The sequence below is a fragment of the Haemaphysalis longicornis genome, unplaced genomic scaffold, assembly GCF_048455015.1.
Source record: "Haemaphysalis longicornis isolate Haplotype H1 unplaced genomic scaffold, Haemaphysalis longicornis Haplotype H1 scaffold_6, whole genome shotgun sequence".
Classification (NCBI taxonomy): Eukaryota; Metazoa; Arthropoda; class Arachnida; order Ixodida; family Ixodidae; genus Haemaphysalis; species Haemaphysalis longicornis.
Window position 1 is genome coordinate 24,240,160 of NW_027526407.1, and position 21,380 is coordinate 24,261,539.

A 21,380-nucleotide genomic window follows, 5' to 3' on the forward strand; every position below is an offset into this window, starting at 1 on the left:
AATACATTTTGATTGATAAATGTTACACATCAGTATTTGCGCCTACACGGAGACACGTTCACAGAGCAGAACAAGAGACGAGAGGGTAGAGAAAAACAACCATTTTATTCGGGGAAATACATCTTTTTTAATCATCAAGCGGCGTCAGGGCAGACTTCGAAAACGATTGCAACACGGCGGAGTTGGTTTCAACAGTCGTTCGGTGGGGAACGTATTGTAAACTCGTAGCGCGATACCTATCAGGCGATGATAACCACAAACGATGATTGGAGGAGCTTTCAAGGGCGGAGGAAGTGTACAGAGCGCGACACGTGGTGTCCAATGTACAGACAGAAAGGACTGTGGCCGTGATAAGGTGCCGTTTGGAACTTCGTTGGGAGCACGTCGCGGCACAGACAAGAAAAGCATAAAATGTCCGATATACCTATTCCGTAAAGAGGGAAACGTAATCTTGAGAGAGCTCCATTTCCTTCTCTCTTTCACACTCACTCGATTCCTCTTCCAGCTTTACTCGTTCTTGCAGCCGTCTACCCTCTTTCAGCTCTTATGTATCCCAGGTGTCGGCTCGATGCAGGTGGGAGGGAGGGCCTTGATTAGTCACTTTTTGGCTGCCGTTGCTGCAACGCCGTCGCTATGGCGCGCCGCTTGCCGTCGTAAAACACCGTTCCTTCCTCTAACTTTTTGCAGCGAATACGATGGGTAGTGGCCTCTCGTAGGCTTTTCTTGCAGGCCTAAAGTACTTTGTACTCCAGTATTTTGGAGTACTAGAAGACTTCGGAGAGTAAGGTTCACCAACGTCTCTACTCATTCCATGAAATTCTTCTGGCGAAGCGCATTCTGAATCTGCTTTCTCATTAGACACCGGTCGTGCTGTGGTGCTCCGAGCAGTGTAAAGCGCACAAACCTGCGAAGAGGAGAGCTATGAACGTGGATGAAAGCTTGCCGGGCAGCCCTTTGGAAGAGTAAGAAAAATTGATTTGCTTTTGTATGTCCGATAACTTTTCGTTTCGCGGTGCATCTTTGACAAATAATCGCAGCATGTGTGCGACGGAAGTACGCAACCAAACAAGGACTATGCGTTCTGAAAAAAAAACACTGATAATGCGTGTTTGCACTGCATCTAAATTCATTCGTAATATAGCGGTGATACTTCACATTATCCGGCAAAGATTACAATTCTAAAGAAAAAGTAACCGCGTTTTGCTTGTCTTTCTATGACTTATCCAAATTTTTGCTACGTGCATTTGTTTAGGGAAAGCAGGTAACTTAACGTGTAGGGTACAAAGTAGTGAGATAAACAAAAAAGACCAGCTGACACTTGTCCACTTGGCCAACAAGTGACTACAAAAGTACTAAATAACCCACCCTGAACCCGCCAGCGAAAGTAGTGTAGCCTCACCTGTCGCAGTTTCTCATTTCCAGTTGCTTAGCCACAATTTATTTCAGAAGTTTCTCGAAATTTCGGGTTCTCGTTCGAAACCCAGTATACATGTTCACACTTCGGTTCTCACATTTTTCATTCTAGTAAGGTGGTGTTCTTCAAACTGGCCGTGGCTTAAAAACTATAGTTTCAATACCTTATACAAAAGAAAGAAAACCCGGCAACCATGGAGTTTCACACTAATATATACTAGAGGGAAATCTGGTGCTGCAATCGCAAGCCGCCGTGGGTGGCGCCATTGCAGCTAGCGACGTTCCTTGCCTACTTTGCTTAGCTAGCCATGTGGCTTCTTTTTCGTCGCGAAGCCAGAAAGGTAGCATTTTTTTCTTCTGCATCGTTCATAAAGCTTCTAAATAATTACTGACAAGTAAATGTTTCTGGATGTTCCATTTTGTAATTACGAAGCAAATTTTAAAAAATTTGTAGAGTAATATTGTCGCTTTTTTGGAGCCAGAGGCAACTTTTAAGCCTGTTCAGGAGCCATGCCAAGGACAAGTGGAACGTGCCTGGCCGGTACATGACGGAACGGTCGCTGAAGCGCGGCTCCCCTAGACAGAGGCGCCAGATTTCCCTCTAGTGTATGTTAGTATGAAACTCCATGCCGACAACGGTATTGTGAAGCCATTTGCCGGCGGCGCAAGAAAGCAACGTAGCTGATTGATATAATAATATTGATAACATTTCGCCTGACCAGTTCTCAATATACTGAGCCATTCAGGGAAAGTATCCACCTGTGACACGGGAGACACCACACTTTGCAGATATTGGAAGCTGTTTAATTGATCTCTTGGGACAAACACAGGTGGCTCTGCTGCACTAACAGGAAATTTTACAGATACGATAGTGTAAGGGTGTCGTTTCCCTATGGTGAATGGCAAGAAATGTAAGTTCAAGCAATACCCTTACAGGGTAGTGGGAAGTAATAATCGACGAACCGTCTTCCTGCGAGCAACAATACTTCACAGTTAAGGCCCAAACCAAATTTCTGAATACTATATCGTAGTCTACTCCTTGCAGTATATGCACAGTTTAGTGTATGTCTCGGTACTGTGGCAGGCCGTTGCTTTTTTATTTCATAGCACTTCGGAAGCTCCCACGCTCAGTAGATCATACAAAGAATTTGTGCTCCTTCTCCCCCTCTCGGTTTTTGTTTTGTTGCGCAGTCTGTATTTTTTTAGGACCTTTGATAACATATGTAGAATGAAGCATTAACAAGTAACATAAAAATAAAAAAATAAAGCAGTTCCACTTAACGTGAAAGCGGTCGTAAGTGCAGAGCAGGGATTCGTCAGTTTCCCTTGTGTTATTCTTGTGAGTATCTTGTGTTTATGTTGCTTTTGGTAATTTTCGGGCGTTTAGTTGGCTTCTTTTCGATAGGACTTGATTGGATTGGCTACACTGGCCGAGGCTGGCCAGTTTCGCGTAGCTCCTGGAGAGCCGTGCTGAGCAAGCGAGAGGATTGGATTGGATTGGATTGCATTGGATTGGATTGGATTGGGTTGGCTTGGGCTGGCTTGGCTTGGCTTGGCTTGGATTAGATTGGGTTGTATTGGCTTGGGATTTGATTGGATTTGATTTGGTTGGATTGAATTGAATTAGTTTGGATTGAATTGAATTGAATTGAATTGAATTGTATTTGGATTGGATTGGATTTAGATTGGATTTGGATTGGATAATTAGCAGCAGTAAGCGTGATAATCAACTAATCCTAGGCAACCAGGAAAGCTAAGAATAACCAGCTGAGCCTTAGCTCACGCTTCGTGTATCCTGGCATACCCGCCGCGGTGGCTCAGTGGCTAAGGCGTTGCGCTGCTGAGCACAAGGTCGCGGGTTCGATTCCCGGCCGCGGCGGCCGCTTTTCTGATGGAGGCGAAAAGCAAAAACGCCCGTGTGTACGAGATTTCGGCGCACGATAAAGATCCCCAGGTGGTCAAAATTAATCCGGAGCCCTCCACTACGGCGCGCCTCATCGCCTGCGTTGCGTCGGCGCGTTAAACCCTACAATCAATCAATCAAATCAATCCTGGCATAGCCGCTTGGCTTTCCAAGCCTCTGCGTTACGCCGCGTCTAAGAGACCGTGACAGGCTACATGGTAACGCCATGGCGATATGCTTGGTTCTAGCGAGCGGGCTATGACGACAAGGCGAGCGCTTAAAGTGCTCAGCACTTAAAATGAAGTTATCGCACTGCAAATACAACACAGCACACTTTTTGGGGCAACACTGACAATGAAATGCTATCGGGCAGCTAGAAATGCTGTTTTTATTTATGCATCATGTTTGTATACCCCGTTTCAGCGCTGCCTGTGCCCATAAACATAGCCGCAGCATTATTTCAGTTTCGATGAGATCTCTAATTCTTGAAACTTAACTTCTGTAAGTAAACAAAACATCAGTTAGTTAATGACAGAATTTCAGGTTTGTATGTTCATATATTTTGAGTATCACCTTGACACCTACAGCAGCCGAGTTCTATAAAATTGCACACGGGAGAGCGCGGCCTTTTTACTGATTCTTCAACACTCATACGAAACTGCTTGACCTAGAGACTTAAATTTTTGTAACTACATTTCTCTGATAAATAAGAGGTTCACAAAGTGCCTTCCGAAAGTCGACAAGTAAGACAGAAATTGGGGAAAATTTAGTATCTTGGAGGGAACAATTTAAATTTTATTCTTCGAAGGAACAAACAAGTGTTAGGTGAGACTTCTTTCTTGTTAGATATGATGTATGTTTTCTGTCTGTGCAAAGAGCAGACTTGTTTAAATATCCTAATGCCCAGTCATTATTCGATTCTTCAAATTCGTTGGACTAAAACGTTACGTATCTTTACCAAACATTGTTTAATATATTTTGTTGTTTTGTGAGCTTTCTATATTTTTTTTCACAATAGATCTGCTCATGGTTGTGAGCTTTTTTGTGTGCAATTTTTGTTTATACACACAGCGCCGCCTCCTGACCTAGAAATAATTTACTCACGGCGTCTTTTGTTTCAGCGGTTGTCTTTTCGAACAGAATTTAATGGAAATCAATCTACCCTTCCTTCAGAGCAATTGTAAAAATTTCAGGACTAACTTTAAAACACAAGAAACCCCACATCACAAGGTTGAAAGACCAAACAAAAGTTTTATGCCATAAGCATCCAGGAATAATAAAAACCGTATAATTTGAGAGAAACTTATTGGTAAAATTGGGCTTCAGGACACAAATATACGTACCATGAAAGGTAATAATTTTTTTAACATTGACCAAAAAGATCAGCGTAAACTTAATGTGACCTGTGACGCCACGGTTGAACACAGCTCACAAGATGGCCGTGTTATAATTGTCTCCCACTGAACTCAAAACCACCTTATATGCTCAGTCGTGTTGTAGTTTACAAACCGTACCACGCAAATCAGCGATGTTTCGGCGTCCGCAGGAACATGACTTCAAGGCGGGTGACCGGCGGGCAGGCTGTACAGATCTTCAGTCGCAGAGATGGTGGTGGCTTTGAATTGAATGAGGAGAAACTGAGGGAGATTTTGCTGCACCCGGATGTTCAAGATAAGCCAGTGGTGGTCATATCGGTGGCTGGTGCATTCCGCAAGGGCAAGTCCTTTCTTCTGAACATCTTCCTCCGTTACATGCACAACGGAGAGCAAGACGACTGGCTGGGCAGCGCATCTACACCTCTGGAAGGTTTCTCTTGGAGTCACGGGGCAGAGGGCCACACTATGGGCATTCTCGTCTGGGACGAACTGTTCCTGGTTCGTACGCCATGCAAGAAGGCGTTACCCTTTTATAATATTCTTGCTCTTTCAGGTTACCAGGGAAGACGGCAGTCAGGTTGCTGTTCTACTCATGGACACGCAGGGAACGTTTGACACCAAAGCCACTACGAAGGATTGTGTGACCATTTTTGCACTGAGCACCCTGATCAGCTCGGTACAGGTGTACAACTTGTCGCAGAACATACAAGAGAACGACCTCCAGAACCTTCAGTACTTCACAGAGTACGCCCTATTGGCTCAGGTGTGCAAACGCTTAGCCCTAATATCACAGAATTGCGGTATTCTTCAAGAGTATTACTTTTTCAGAAACGTGAAGGCTCGGAAAGGCCGTTCCAGAAGCTCGTGTTTCTTGTGCGCGACTGGCAACATCACCTCTCTGTTCCGTGTGGAAAAAGGGGTGGTACAACGTTTTTACACACGTGTCTCAACACTTCACGGCCTGAATCAGAACACCAGAAGTTGCGAGATCGTATAAGATCTTCCTTTTCGGAAATCTGCTGCTTTCTGCTGCCGTATCCGGGCCGCCAGGTATTCTGCGCTTCTTTGCCGTGCACGTACGTTGGAAAACCTCGGAAATGATGCAGGTGGCGTCCGGGCTCTCAAATGTGGGCTGCCTTCCCGAAATGGAACACGACTTCAAGTCCCACCTCCAGGAGTTCGTGGTTTGGGTACTGGCTAAAGACAATCTTGTGACAAAAGTGATCAATGGCGAGGAAATGTCCTGCAGCGATTTGTTCACATGTATTTCGGTGAGTCTCCTTTGAGTCGATTGTGATCGTAATCACCATTATCCCCATAACATTCATCATCAGCCCATGTAGGCCCCCTAAGAGAAGAGTGCGTCTTATGTTACCCTCCAACAGTTTCTATACTGGACTTCCCGAGTCATCTCTTCCCCATAAAAGTTTCCTGGTCTTATCGCTCCATCGAGTCTTCAGACGTGCTCTACTTTCTCTCCAAGCTTTGTGGAACCGCTCATTTTCCTTCAAAATAAGCTAGCATTTTGCCATTCCCGTAGCACTTATCTACCAGTGACAAAAGTAAGGGCAAGAAACTACCTAACGCGTGTTAAGATAACCTGATCAAACCAAACGCACCTAACAGAACCTAACGTAACGTAATGTATCATCGCCTAACCTACCCTAACCCAGCCCATCTGCACCGAATCGAACTTACCTTGAACGAATCACAACCACATAGAGGCCACGAGCATCAATACCGCAGTCATTGTAAGGAAGTGCAACGGCAGAAAAACCTGCTCACAAAAATTAATGAACGATCCCTGCTAAATACATGAAAAAAGAAACAAATAATTTTGAAGATTGGGATTCAAACTGTGACCTTCTTATTTAAAAACGGCTGATAAACCGCCCCACCACGAAAACACCGCTAAGGCTGCCTTATTGTGGAGTATTTGTCGTAATATGTTCCGGCTGGTGGAGCGAGTCGGGAAAGGCAGCAAGATCCAACGGTATAACTAAATGAGGAATCCGAACAAGTTCCTTCCTTTTTTATAAGTATAAATACTACTGTCTTTCTCTCTCCCGAATTTTTTTTTAATTGCGAAAGTTTGCTCTGCAGCATAAAACAGTGGAGGAGAGTGTGTTTAAATGTACGTAAATAGGAAGTTTTCACTAAGAAAGTCTGAAAGGCTCCGGTGATACGGCCCAAAAAGCCAGCGTCTGTAATCGGGAGGCCGGCCTGGGTTGAGTCCCACACTATGTAGTACTTGCTGTCGGGAACATTGGAGGCCACGGCAAGTCCACAGAAGATGATGAATGTCTGCAGTCGATGCCGACGTGGTGCAAAATGGACATGTCCGGCCAAACGGAGCCCGTCGATCCGCGGACCAGGTGTGGGTGACAGCTGGTGTAAGAGCAGCCCCGACGCGAATCCTTCGTAGCGCCACCTCCTCACGGCGGGTGAGCCCACCAGGGAGGTTTGATCGACACGGTGGAATAAGTGCGCGTGTGGAGCGCCGAAGGTCTTTTTTGTCGGTGGAAAACTGACATTGCGTCAACTGGAAATAAGGGCAGTGGATGCGTCGTTAGAGGTATACGAGTCACCGCATCCGCCTGTTGCTGTCCAGGGGTCGACGTCTTCTGGTCCCAAGTAATCTCCACTCTGAAACTAATGGCCGCAGCCTTCGCATGGATGGTTTGGGACATGGGCACTTGATGAAGTATTTTCCGGAGGTCTCGGACTGCTGGCATTGAATCTGTAAAGATGTTGACAGGTTGTGATTGGTCTGGCCTCAGCAGCTCTATAGCCGTCAAGGCGTCGAAAATCGCTTTGAGCTCAGCAAGTGTTGACGGGGGCCTCTGAGGGGCGTAGTGATGGCGGGTTTGACAAAACTGCACGGCTGGTTTAACGACGGCTGTGGTAATACGGCTTCCTGAAATACTGGCGTCGACGTAAAACGTATCTTGGCCAGCACTGGATGACAGTTGCGGCACCACACGGCTTGACCGACCCAGAGGCTTGCAGTCAATAATTAATATTCGGGTCCAAGGAGGGGGTTCTGGAGAGGGATCTGGCGGCGTGTTAATTTGGAGACCCATATACCGCCTTAAATCAGCCACAGATGGGTGCAACGGCACTTTAAGAGATCGTGCCTGCCGCTGCTGGTGAACCAACTCATCTATCGTGTTAAGGCCAGCTTCTTCCTGTAATGTAGAGATGCGCGTTAAGCGAGGAAGGCAGGTAATAGTCCTCATGGCTTCTCCATTGATGGCCTCTAGACGATCCCATTCCGCCGTTGTCATGTACTGAAACTGAGCCTGGTACGTGATACGTGGCTGCAGGATTGCCCGTATAAGAAGCCGAGCCATCTCTGTGCGAGCTCCTCCCGATTTCATGGAAATCCGGTGAACTAGATGTAGCAGTTGAAGGGCACGCCGGCGAGCTCAACGGAGCCATGGCGTAGCTGAGCCGGAGGCTGCAACGTCCAGGCCTAGGATGCGGTGACAAGTAACTTCCGTAACAAGGTAGCAAATTGGGCGAGTTGGATCGCATTCATGGTGGTCAGCGCGAACGAAAACAATACACAGAGAAGAGAATACACAGAGGAGAGAACAGCGCCTGTGTCGTCTATTCTTTTCTCTGTGTATTGTTTTCGTTCGCGCTGACTACCATGAAAGTAACTTCCGTCACTGGCTCGCCATAAAGATTTAGTAAAAGGGGTCGGTTTTGCAGTTTTCGTCGAGCCCTTCGATTACTGACGATAAGTAACACGGTCTTATCTCGGGATAGCATGAGTCCCATGTGTTTGCACCACGTGTCAACCGTACTTAAAGTACTCTCAAGAGCGTGTTCTTGATCCGCAATGCCTGGAAGTGTCCACCAGAGCGTGATATCATCCGCATAGATGAGGCATTTTAGATCTTTCAATGCCCCTATTGTCCAAGCGAGCGGGAGAAGGGCAAGGTTGAACAGTATGGGTACCAGGACCGAGCATTGTGGTACCCCGCGGCATGTTGAAAAGAAGCCAACCGCCTGTCTTGAAACTCTAATTGAAAAATGTGCGGTGTGTAAAAACGACTCTATAAAGGACACCACAGGCGCCGGGCACCCAAGCTAGCGCAGTATCTGTAGGATTGCTTGATGGCTCACATTGTCGCATGCTTTCTTCACATCTAGGGCAAGAATAGAACGAATACGACAAGTGCGTCCTCCTGTGAGTACGGAAGTAGAGAACGCTTCAAGGCCGTCCTCTGCTCCGATGTGGGGCCGAAAGCCGATCTGAGAGGGACGCCAAGCAGTGGCGAGTGTTCAGAGAAATTTTCCGCAATGTTATTACCGCTTGTCTAAAGGGCTCCCACTCCATCAAAATAAACTTGAACCCTACTGCAAAGCTTTGCCACTTTAGGAAGAGCACAAGTTTTTGAAGCTGCTCCCCATAAAAGCTGTACAAGACTGTCATCGGCAAACCAGAAGTTGCTCGAGTCTTCTCTGTGTATCGGAAATATTGTTCGCTTGCACTAGAGGTTCTTGAATTAACCCTCAGACATGCTATCCAGGCAATTGGCGTCAATCGGTCTTACTCCCTTTGTGATCGGGAATTTTTTGCTTTGTTTGGGGAGGATTAACCTAGCAGTAGATCCCTTCACTTGTCGTCCTGGAGGTTTATTCAAGTTCCCTCTTTTCCTTGGTCTTTGTTATGCCAGCAACACTTTTGTTGTGTGCACATTATGAAACGGTTTTTTTTTCTCTAAACGTGTTATATAAAGCGGTTTGTTACACGCCGCACATTTTTATATTACTTTAATAACGCTAACCTTAATAAAGTGTACTCATGCTCCTCCTCCTACCACAAGATAAAGACACTGATGTGATCCATGGTTGATAGCCCTTTCTAACTTCAGCCTGTTTTTTAGTATTTGAAAGTGTACCCTGTCGCTTTTGTAAGTAGCTAATGCCTTGGAAAGCACCTTGTATAGAATGAGAGTACACTTACGGGTGCGTAATTTGTGAGTTTTAAAGCAATTATTTACTACTTTCGTCCAGTGGTTTCACCGCGGATGCGCAAGATCACCTTTTGACCGCAGACAAACCCCCTGCGACACACCGCTTGCAGGGCATCTCGTGACTCACCGGGTCTCCTTGGCGCTGCGCGCAAGGCCCCGTTTTCATACTCTGCTCGACTGATCAGCTGAGCAGCGAGCGGTCACGACCGCTCAGCTTATAGGCAGCCGACCAACTCCACAGCCTCCCACGTATGCGCCGGTGTGTCGTCTCAGGCTACGTGACTCGACTTGCGCACGGCGAAAAGGAGGGCCGCGTTTGACGGGAATGAAAGTGAGGCCGAGCGTCCATCGGTTAGCGTTGCACGGGAACAAACAGCAGTGTGTCGTGTTTGGCAATACAGCTACATCAAAGGTAAACCAAACGAAAACAAGACTCAACCAGACTAAGCCAAGCTTAGGCTTTTCATATCAGAGGTTAGCAGGGCTAAGCCGCACCCATTTGTTTAAACGTATCCATGATTTGGCTAGTTTTTTAGGCAATGTCCAATGAAAGTGTTTAAGAATTCTGAAAAAGACACCAGCACCGCGATCTGTTTTCTCTTGAGTTCCTGGGAAGTATGCATACACCCTCTACTCTACTCTGTGAAGTCATCTCGCGGTTTGCCAACCTCGCATAATCGTATGTTACCCAAGTTAATGTCCGAGAGTTGCTATAGTAGTCCAGCTGAGCTTCCCTACATATTAAATGTTTATGCTTGCGCGTTGCAAAGTTTTTGTTCTAGAGGCGGTCTGCCCGGACTTAGAGATTCTTAGTGCACTCTGCTGTATCCCTGGCATGGCCGCATATGTGTTAGGGGCTCTAGAGCTGCTGGGGACTAAGGGCCGGAAATATATTTAACCAGTGTTGAGAGGAGGTTCTCTAGTAGTGCACAAAAATGACAAATATCTCCATGGAGAGGAAGTGGCATTTGTGTCGTAGAAATAATTATAGTAACACTAAAATAACACACTAAAAATCCCAATATTTTTTTACACCGGAAAATGTCTTGAAGTCGTTGTCAAGCGCGATGATCACTTTGAAGAGAACTCTAGAAATATCTCATATTGTGTGTTTTTATTTTACAACCAAGCAAAGTAGCGGCAGAAGTATGTTATAAGGAGATTACGTGTAGTTACTGTAGAAGACGACAACTTTACAGAACAGGCGACTGCATAGGTTCCTGTAGAAACGCAAGCCACATGCAAAGGCAGTATCTTTTGTTAGTTGAAAGGTAATTTAAGTTTAAATTGGGCCCCGCGGTCTCTAAATGAAAACTACGCGAAAGTGAGTAATGGTTTGTGAGTTGGTGTGTTCATTAAGCACAGAAAACAACAAAAACGCTTGTGGGAGTCAAATTCAAATTCTTCATGAATACTTAAAAAGGCTAAAAAAGAGACCACCCTGTGTGTTTAGTAACCCAGAAAGGTTAGGATGCCTCCTGTGAGGGCAGCAATTTGTGCTAAAGTAGGTGACAAACAAAACGGTATTATAGCGTGAAGGATAGTTCCTCTTTTTTGAAACTTATTCGGCACATGTTTTGAAGTGCACACTGTTATTTTTGTTATTTTTCTACAGGTTATGTACGGGCGCCGTGATAGCAGCTTATATAGTTTATGTATAGATATAACTGAATATTGCCAGAATTGCGGCTGCGTGTGAGTTGAAATGGTCCTAGGTCCGCATGAGGGGTACCATTGTGTATTATTTCTAGTTTTGCTGTCGTACAGTCCGCAGTGTTTTCTCACACCAGGTGGCCGTAGTAAGTGTTAGAGAGAAATAGTTATGAATGATGACGGTACTAATCAACAAATCCAAATATTATCCCTGTTATTATTAACAATTGTCCTAAAAAATTATATAAAACGAATTTCAATACATGTTTTCTTTAAATACCGCAGCTCAACATTTTTTAGATTGAGACACTTGAGTAGTAGATTTATTATTATAATTGATTTATAATTTGACCACCTGGGGATCCTTAACGTACGTCGAATCTCAAACACCCGCGGCGTTTCTGCTTTTCGCCTCTATCAGAAAAGCACCCGCCGCGGCGGCTCGAACCTAAGTGCAAATTTATAACTATCATAAGCGGTGAAGAGCACAGTGCTTTAATTCAGGGTTTGAAAGATGGCCTTTTTTTCTTCAGCATCATTTTAAAAAAAGTAATTGTTTCTCAAGGAATAAAATAGTGCAAAGGGTTTGTCAGCATCTCCGTTAGTACTGGGACAGTTGATCCTCAGAAAAGGGAGGTGATAATGCCCGTGTGCGTGACGAATTTAGTGTTATTATACTGTGGGCAATGTAGGTCAAAATGCTTGATAGCAGCGGCCGGTGTGCTACCTTGCGGCTTGCCAGTGCGAATGGGTTTGGTGTCTGAGTGGTAGCCATTAATTATAACCTGGTGCTGGCTGTGCTTCAAGCGCGATTTTAGTGATAATAATAAAAAGTTTTATTTGCCCTAGAGGTAAGACCTACGTAACGGGTCATATCGAGCAAAACAGGCTTGTCGGGCTCCACCCGGCCGCCAGGATCAGGACGCTGTAAATTACAGCAGGATAAAAATAAAAATTAAATTGAACAAAAAAGAAAGACAGAAAATTTGGAGGGCGAAAAGAAACGAAAACAAAAAAAAGAAAAGAGGAAACCATTAGTAGAAGTAAAGCAGTGTGTAATGCATACATACAAAAGGGGAAACACAGGGATACTCTACTTCACAAAAGGTTTTTCTTAAATACAATTTTAGAGGATGTGTCGATAAAATGGAATAAGCAGCAGTGGGCGTGGAAATAAATATATCGGGAACATCATAATTGCGCACAAAATGTCCAAACCGCGTGTAATGTTGTAGTGTGCGAAACAAAGGGTGATGTCTCAGTGGTCTTGTAGGCTCAAAACGAAACGAAAATCACCATTTAAAAAATGGCGGCAGATAACAGTGTTCAAAAATGTAGGGTCAAAAGAAAGCAATTGCGAAGCAGAAAACAAGCTAGCACCTTTGGAAGTGGTGATACTGTAGGCTACATATCCTAGCATCGTTTTCAGAGTACAATTTTTTTGCGCACGCCAAGTGAAAGAACCATGGAAAAGCTACCGTGATTTCATACGGTAGCCAAGCGCATGTAGGAAAATCTTACGTACTGTTAAAAGAAGGATTAAACGGCTGGTATAAAACGGCTGGTATAAGAAGAGATAGACATCCCATCAGTAACGACCGAAGAAGTAAGGAAGGCTTTGAAAGAAATGAAAGGGGGCAAAGCACCTGGTGAGGATCAGATAACAGCAGACCTCTTGAAGGATGGCGGAGAAATTGAACTTGAAAAACTGGCAAACCTGTATACGCAATGCCTAATGACCGCAATGGTACCGGAATCTTGGAAGAACGCGAACATCATCCTAATCCATAATAAAGGCGACAGGAAGTACTTGAATAATTACAGGCCGATCAGCTTAATGTCAGTCGTCTACAAGGTATTTACCAAGGTAATCGCTAACCGAATCTCTGCAACCGTAGATTTCAGTCAACCTAAAGAACAAGCAGGGTTCCGTAAAGGTTATTCAACAATGGACCATATTCACACGATCAATCAGGTGATAGAGAAGTGCGCTGAGTATACTGAACCCCTATATATAGCCTTCATAGATTATGAGAAAGCATTTGACTCGGTCGAAAACCTAGCAGTCATTCAGGCATTACGGAACCAGGGGGTAGATGAGCATTATGTAAGAATACTAGAGGATATCTACAATAGGTCTACCGCTACTATCATCCTCCATAGGGAGAGCAGTAAAATACCTATAAGGAAGGGTGTCAGACAAGGAGACACAATCTCTCCAATGTTATTCACAGCATGTTTACAAGAAGTATTCAGAACATTGGATTGGGAACAGGTGGGAGTAAGGGTTAATGGAGAATACCTCAGTAACCTCAGATTTGCTGATGACGTTGCCTTGCTAAGTAACTCCGCGGACGAATTGCAAAGCATGCTTTCCGCACTGGGCGAACAGAGTAGAACCGTGGGCCTGAAAATTAATATGCAGAAAACTAAAGTAATGATCAATAACCTCGGGACAGCACAGCGGTTTGAGATAGGTGGCGAGGCAGTGGATGTGGTAAGCGAATATATCTACTTGGGCCAAGTTGTGACCCCAGATCCCAACCATGAGGCAGAGATAATTAGAAGGATCAGAATGGGGTGGGGTGCATATGGCGGGCATTCTCAAATAATGAATAGCAGCCTACCATTGTCGCTGAAGAAGAAAGTGTATGACAGCTGCATCTTACTGGTACTCACCTACGGGGCAGAAACTTGGAGGCTCACTAAGAGAGTTCAACTTAAATTGAAAACTACTCAGCGGGCAATGGAGCGGAAAATGATAGGTGTAACATTAAGGGACAAGAAGAGAGCGGAGTGGGTCAGGGAGCAAACTGGTGTTAAAGACATATTAGTAGAAATTAAGAAGAAGAAGTGGACGTTGGCAGGGCACGTAATGCGAAGGCAAGATAACCGCTGGTCATTAAGGGTAACAGAGTGGATCCCTAGAGAAGGCAAGCGTTGCAGGGGGCGGCTGAAAGTTAGATGAGCAGATGAGATCAAGAAGTTTGCGGGGATAAATTGGTCACAGTTGGCACAGGACCGAGGCAATTGGAGAATAATGCCTTTATAATAATAATAAGGCATTATGAAAATAATAATAAGGCTTTTGCCCTGCAGTGGGCGTAGATAGGCTGGTGATGATGATGATGATAAATAGTACATCGTAAGCCCCGGAGGTTATTGTCAAGCAAAGATTGGTGACTGTTTCATGCCATATAACGTGGAACAGTCCACATTTTACTTTACATGTTACATTAGGCATCCACCAAGAGCAGTAATCATCAAGCTTCAGGTATAACGTTCTATTAATAATGCAGTAAACATATTTTCAATTAACTAATAAAGTTCCGTGTCCGTAATGAAGCCCCTCATTGAATTATAAAAATTTCGCTTTCTGACTTAAAATGCCCACTGTTTCATGCAAGATAAGCAACCTTTAGTTTTTTATGCTCACGTGGCGCTTTAGACCACCAAGATATGCCCACTCTATCATTTCTGTTACCCCTTGAGCATTTTTTTCTCAAAAACTGTAGTTTTATAACTGGCCGCATAAAGTCCCACATACAGTTCGCAAGTTCGCGTCTTCCACCGTAAGCATGTTCGGCGAGTTGATACCTACTTTGTATGGGTGCAGAGCTAATCGCAAGGTAACTCGGTCCTTGAAGCCTTTCGGCGTGAATAAATATTTTACATAGAAGCTACATGACCGGTTTCTACCAGCCCATTCACATAAGACGGACGCTTTTCATTGATATAAAGTGACTGCATCATATATAATACGGTGTGCTGTATTTCATATGGCATTATCATAATTAGAGGAACTTTTCGTGGCACCAACAGAGCTTCGATTTTTTTATTGCCGATATCTCACGTAGCCTGCCGAAAACGGAGGAAAGCTCATAGGCGAGCATCACAGCGGCTGGTACTTCTTTCGACATAACCTGTTGTGTAATACATGTCAAGTTCATTACGTGGGTCCGGCTGCGCGGCCGTTGGCGCACACGCTAGCGAACACAGTGATGGGGCGCAGAGTCACCTCCAAGAGAAACATGAGTGGCGTTAGTGGCCATCCCTACATAAAATATTCTGGCGCCCATGCGTGAAAAATAAAATCCAGTAGGCGCAAGTGAGAAAACACGGAGTCGGTCACTTGCTCATAATATCAGAGGACGCAACGCTGCAAGATTTCTCCGGGCTTTAAAAATGTTTTAGTCGTTCGTTCGAAAAGCTTCCATTCATAGGGGACACGCTTAGACCGAGCTGCCCGAGCTGAGCTTCAAACGAGCCATCTCAGAATCTCGGTTTCTCTTTCTCAAGCTCAGCTTAAAACTAGCCATTTTTTGTAGTTACACACTTCAGCGTGGCCGTGGTGTACGTCTCCAACGGGCAGGCGTCAGGGGATCTCCACAGTAAGCCAGTGCGTCAGCTGAGTCCTCCCGAACCGCGCGTATGAAAACCAAAACCTACGAACGCTGGGTCCGTGCCACTACAGGCGTGCGCGACAACGTCGTCGGCGGGAACCTTGTCTCGCTGTCTCGCTATTTTTCGCCTGGCTCTTTATGCACAACCCATGTAGGTATGGAGTGCTGCCTGCTCCGGAAGTAACCATCATCCCGGATACCTAAGGGGCTACGCTAGAAAGGTTCAACGATGGTAGGAAGGCTTTTAGGGACTTAGGGACATAAACAGCACTCGCTCACCAGACGTGGATCTGGCCACCCTGGTGTAGTAGTTGGCCGCCACCATACATGACGAACCACCTCAAATGTCGGGCCGCAGTCCCCAGCAGCTGTAGAACAACTGTTCAGGGGCCGTTAAGCTCATGGATACGGCAGAGGTTGCTAAGAATCTTTCGATCCGGGCAGACCATCATTGGAACTTCCCCCTGGCAATGTTCAACTCACGCATTCTGTCTAGCCAGGGAAGCTTAGCTGTACTACTAGAGGAGTTCTCTCACTTTAAGTAGGATATTATAGGGTTACCCGAAGTTAGAGGGAGAAGAGAAGTTTTGATGGAGCTCACTAGTGAGCATATTATACGCTGCAGCAGGCCCCAAGAGAAGAAATAACAAAGGTGGTGTTTTTAGTCCACAGAGAAATAGCACGGAACGTGGAGGAGTTTTTCAGCATTATGGGAGAGTCGCAGCTATTGTTACTAAGCTAAACAAGCGATAAAGGTTAAAGATAACAAAGGCCAATGCGCCAACATGATGATGAAGCCGTACATAGCTTCTACGAGGACGTCGAACCAGCAATGGCGAAGACAACAACGCAGTTCATCATTGTGATAGGAGCATTTAGCGCAAAGGTCTGCACGAGAAAATGGGAGAAAGGTCAATTCGACTCTTCGGAATAGAGAACCGCAAAATCAGAGGAAATACACTGGTGGAATTTGCAGAAAGACATAACCTGAGATTAATGAACACATTCGTCTACAAGCTACAGAATAGGAAATGGATACAGAAAAGTCCAGAAGCTACAACCAAAAGCGAAATTAACTTTATTCTAAGTGACAACTCGGGTATCGTGGAAGATCTAGAGGTGATGAGTAAGACTCAGAGCAGCGATCATAGGATGGTTAGGTGCTGCCTAAGGCTGAATGTCAGTAGGGATAGAACGATACTTGCGAAAATTAAGAACCCCGCATGGAATACGTCAGAGCCTGATCGCAGGTGTTTAACATACCTGTTCAAAACAAATTCTCGCTTTTGTAACGAGCAGGACGAGGTCAGTGTAGACAGGCTAAATGACAACCTAACATTGGCACTCAGTGAATCAGCTGTAGCTGCGGGAGAATTAACACGTGGAGAAAAACCGGGAAAACTGACTAAGAAACGAAGGAACTAATTGCGAAATGTAACAGAATGAAAGTGTCAAGTACGGTGGATCGGAAAGAATAGGCTGAGCTGTCAAAACTGATAACCAGAAATAAAACTAAAGACATTCGTGCATGTAATGTGGCAGTGGTCGCACAAGTGCTGCAAATAGGGGAAGCTTGAAAGCAACTAAGAGAAAGCTAGCCATCAATAAAGACACATGTGCGCACTCAGAGATGAGCAGAGCAAACATTTCACACCACTTGGGGGACGTAATTAAGGTAGATGGACGATTGTGTACCAGGCTGTATGCCGGGGATGTTAGGCGACGAATTTAGAATACAAGCTAAACTGCTGTGTCTCACTAGTAACTAAAGAGGAAGTTGGAAAGGGTCTCAAAGGCATGCAAATAGGAAAAGCTTCTCGTGACGACAACATAACCGCAGATATTTTAAGGAGGAAGGAGATATTGTACTAGAAAAGCTTGCTGTACTATTTTCGGAATGCTTGAAGACCTACGAAGTGCCCATAGCCTGGAAAAGCGCCAACATTTTTCTCATTCATAAGAAGGGAGATTTCAAAGCGATAAAAATTACAGACCCTTCAGTCTACTCTCAATTGTTTACAAGCTCTTTACCAAAGTTACAGTCAGCCGCGTAGGAGACAGCCTGGATTCCCATCAACCCAGAGAGCAGGCCGGGTTCAGGAAAGGGACTACCATGGATCGCATTCATGTCGTCAATGAAGGGCTACAAAAATCCGCGGCGTACACTTAACCGTTTTAAATGGAATGTATGGGTTACGAAAAAGCGTTTGAAATGTAAATACACACCGCAGCCGTTTAAGAAGCACTAAAAAACCAGGGAATAGGGGAAACCTACATAAGATTTCTAGAAGACATATAAGGGATGCACGGGCACGATAATCCTCCACAGGCAAAGCCACAAAAATCCGATCCAGAAGGGAGTAAGACAGGGAGATACCATCTCTCCAAAACTATTCACAGCATGTCAGAACGGGGTATTTAGTAAGCTTGCCTGGGACAACATGCGATTAAGGATAAACAAGGTGTACTTGAGCCATTAGGGGTTTGCGGGCGACATAGTCTTGCTGAGTGAGACTGCAGAACACATGCAAACAATGCCTGAGGAACTACAATCAGAAAGCACGGCCATGAGGCTAAAAATAAATATGAATAAATATAAAGTAATGAGGAATAAGCATGTCGAGGAGGTCTTCTTCAGCTTAGGAAACGAAATGCTAGAAGGAGTAACAGAATATAACTACCGTGGAGAGATTGTTAATGCTGACGCCGACCACGAGAGAGAAATCCGGCGCAGAATAGCTATGGGTTGGGGAGCACTCGGTAAGGGCTCCCAAATAATCAAAAGTAAGCTACCTCTGTCGCTCAAAAGAAATGTCTACAACCAGTGCATGCTGTCGGTGATGACATACGCCGCTGAAAACAACTTACTAAACAAATAGAAAGGAAACTTAGTCCAGCTCAACAGACCATGGAAGAAATAATGTTAGGGGTAACACTGAAGGGCAGAAAAGGAGCCACCAGGATTAGAGAACGATCTAGAGTGGGAGATATCATAGTTCAAATAAAGAAAAAGTAATGGACTTGGGCTGGCCATGTAGTGAGGTGAACCGACAACCGGGGGACATATGGTAACAGAGTGGATACCAAGAATTGGGTATAAATGAAGAGGAAGGTCATTAATCTAATAAAGAGATGAAGTCAAGCAATTCGGGGGTAAACTGTGAACTTGAGCTGCGCAGGACAGGAGCGGTTGGAGGTCATTGGGAGAGGCCTTCGTCCTGCAGGGGACCTGAGCAGGATGATGATGATGATGATAAATTATTGTGCATATATTCATTTTTTCTTGCAGGAATACGCAGGAAAGTTCGAGAATGGCGGGCTTCCTGCACCCGAGTCAATGCTAGAGGTAGGTAAAGATGTCTTTGCTGGGTGAAGGTACCCTTCCGCTGGCATATCTTGTGTCTTTCTAGGCCGCGGTTGGTTTTAGCAACAAGCGGGCCATAAAGAAAGCGACTGAGCGATACAAGGCTGGCATGAAAAAGGTAGGCTACGGCTGATGGAGGATATCGTATAAATCTGAAGAAGTTTTCTTTTGCTGTCATTCAGGTATGTGGTGATAAAAAGACGGCATTCAAAAACATTTGGAGCTTGGAACGGCACCACAATCATCACCTCAAGGCTGCACTGAAGGTGTTTGCTAGCTCCAAGAAGATGGGTGGTAAACCCTACTCTGACCAGTACGAGGCGCTACTGAGGAAGGTATGTTGATGTCGAGTTTGGCTGATGGCAAAGAAACCCCGTTGAAAGCCCGCCATTGTTATATGTGGTGTAAAAACCCCTTAGTCGAACGCTCGCCCTCAAAACGTAATTATACAGGACAAATCCAGGTAAAAGTTTCCCTTGAATTCCCCAACCGCAAATAAAAAACAATTCACCAGGAAGAAGGCTAGAATGCCTCTCCAAACTACAAACAAAAGCTTACCTGACAACCACGCCCTGCACAGGGTTCCATATAACACTGAAGCAAAAGCCGCTGTTTTGTCAACTTCTTGTGGATAAAACTGAAGGAGTTCTTGAAGCACGCTGCACTAGCCACAGAACACACTCCAGGCCTTTGTTTTCAAATATTTATGCACCGTTTTTCCGAAACACCACCTTTATTGCGAGACTATCGCAGCGGATGAAAAGATAACACTTGGCTCTTTTTCCAGTTTTTTCTTACTAACACCTTATCTTCAACCCTCAGAGTGCAAAAAGCACCCAAACCTCATTTACGGCGTTGTAAAAGAATGCATGATGTTTTCGTGAAGTAACTGTTTCATTTTCTGATTTCGCGATTCCCACCTCGGCGTGAAACAGGCTACACCATGAGGAAATGTGTAAACTGCCGCGTGCTCCAATAATAGCGATCACTGTCTGGATTACAACAAATTTTTTGGCTTCTGTACATTTAAAAACAGGGAATCAAAAATCGCGCAATACATGACGCATTGCTCTCAAAACTGGCAGCGCTGCATAGTGAATTGTACAAAAAAGGGGCGTTTTATTTTATAGTTTTCCATTGACGACATTTTGTACTTGTCCAAAAGACAAGCTCGCTATTTGCGAGATATGTCTCCGAGTTCTGTGAAGAACAATGGCCGAAGGTCCATCTCAGGAAGACGCAAATAACATACCATATGGTTTTGAGCGCGCGAAAAGCAGGTATAAAAATGGGCTTTTTTCATGCGATACATGCCAGAGGTGAAATGCCTGTTTTACTTGCTATAATAGCCATGTGTTCATCGTTAGGAACACGCAAGGCAAGAAGCCATTTTGAAAAAGCAAAGTCTACGCATTGCTAATGGTTTACGAATACTCAATACTGGCACTCAATACAGCATGCCAAAAAAAGAGCACCCGATAATCATGCAACCAAAAATGAACCGCTCGGTGTTCTGAAAAGTGCAGCCGCAGCGGGTTCTAGAAATACGAAATAAAGGCTTGCCTACAGATTGTCGTCGAAAGCATGCTTCTAATGCATGCACATTCTAGTTGGTAGGCATAACTTGCACTCCAAAAGAGAGGAAATTAACAACATAAAGATACTGTCAACGAATCGGTCGCAGTACCATGCCCATCGCCCTGGTTATAGTGTTTATGATAGCAGGCAGCGGTTCACGCACTAAGCCAAAAACGCAAACAAAAACTGTTACCGCGTTTTCGTGTCCCCTATTTAGGGCGATATATTTATCTTAAAGCCATTCAGTGTGAGAGAACAACTGTGTGAAGCATTTGTTATGGCGATTTTCGTATTGGTGGGCAGCGTTTTTTGAACGAAGGGTTTTATTTTTGGATGAGCGCTTTAGACAGATATCTCCGTATATTCCATCTAGAGCATCATCTGCACGCGTTTGCGTCGTCATGTAAGCTTTTTCTCCTTTTCGTTGTTAGGCGCTCCTTCCTTCCTGTGCACCATTCACTCTACTTTTTTACTTAACGTTGTTTAGAGTTTTTTCCTTCCATTTTATTCCGTGCTGTTTTAATTTAACTTTTGTTTTTTTTTTCTTTATTTGTTGACTTCCGAATCTCGCACATTCACTTCACAGCATTGTAATCATCCCCATCTGGTGTAGTAAGCACTGCCGCTATCAGAGCTGACTTCTCCAGCCCACAATAAAGAGTTTTCTCTCTCTCTCTCTCGCATAAATTTCTAGGGCCTCCT

The 21,380-nt window shown here is 44.8% G+C and overlaps 1 protein-coding gene across 3 annotated transcripts in view; it reads left to right on the top strand.

The window, feature by feature from the left end:
- Positions 1 to 534: 534 nt before the first annotated feature.
- LOC144142312 (uncharacterized) overlaps positions 535 to 21,380 on the top strand; it is a 50,141-nt gene continuing 29,295 nt past the window's right edge. For 2 of the 3 annotated variants that reach the window (XM_077673720.1, XM_077673722.1), the window contains exons 1-9: positions 535 to 781; positions 859 to 962; positions 4,863 to 5,190; positions 5,246 to 5,455; positions 5,521 to 5,742; positions 5,799 to 5,963; positions 19,026 to 19,082; positions 19,147 to 19,218; positions 19,283 to 19,435. In XM_077673720.1, the coding sequence (XP_077529846.1) occupies positions 922 to 962; positions 4,863 to 5,190; positions 5,246 to 5,455; positions 5,521 to 5,742; positions 5,799 to 5,963; positions 19,026 to 19,082; positions 19,147 to 19,218; positions 19,283 to 19,435 (1,248 nt within the window). In that variant the 5' untranslated portion in view covers positions 535 to 781; positions 859 to 921. Of the gene's footprint in view, positions 787 to 858; positions 963 to 4,862; positions 5,191 to 5,245; positions 5,456 to 5,520; positions 5,743 to 5,798; positions 5,964 to 19,025; positions 19,083 to 19,146; positions 19,219 to 19,282; positions 19,436 to 21,380 lie in introns of all 3 variants that reach the window. The other variant, XM_077673721.1, reaches the window with a different exon arrangement.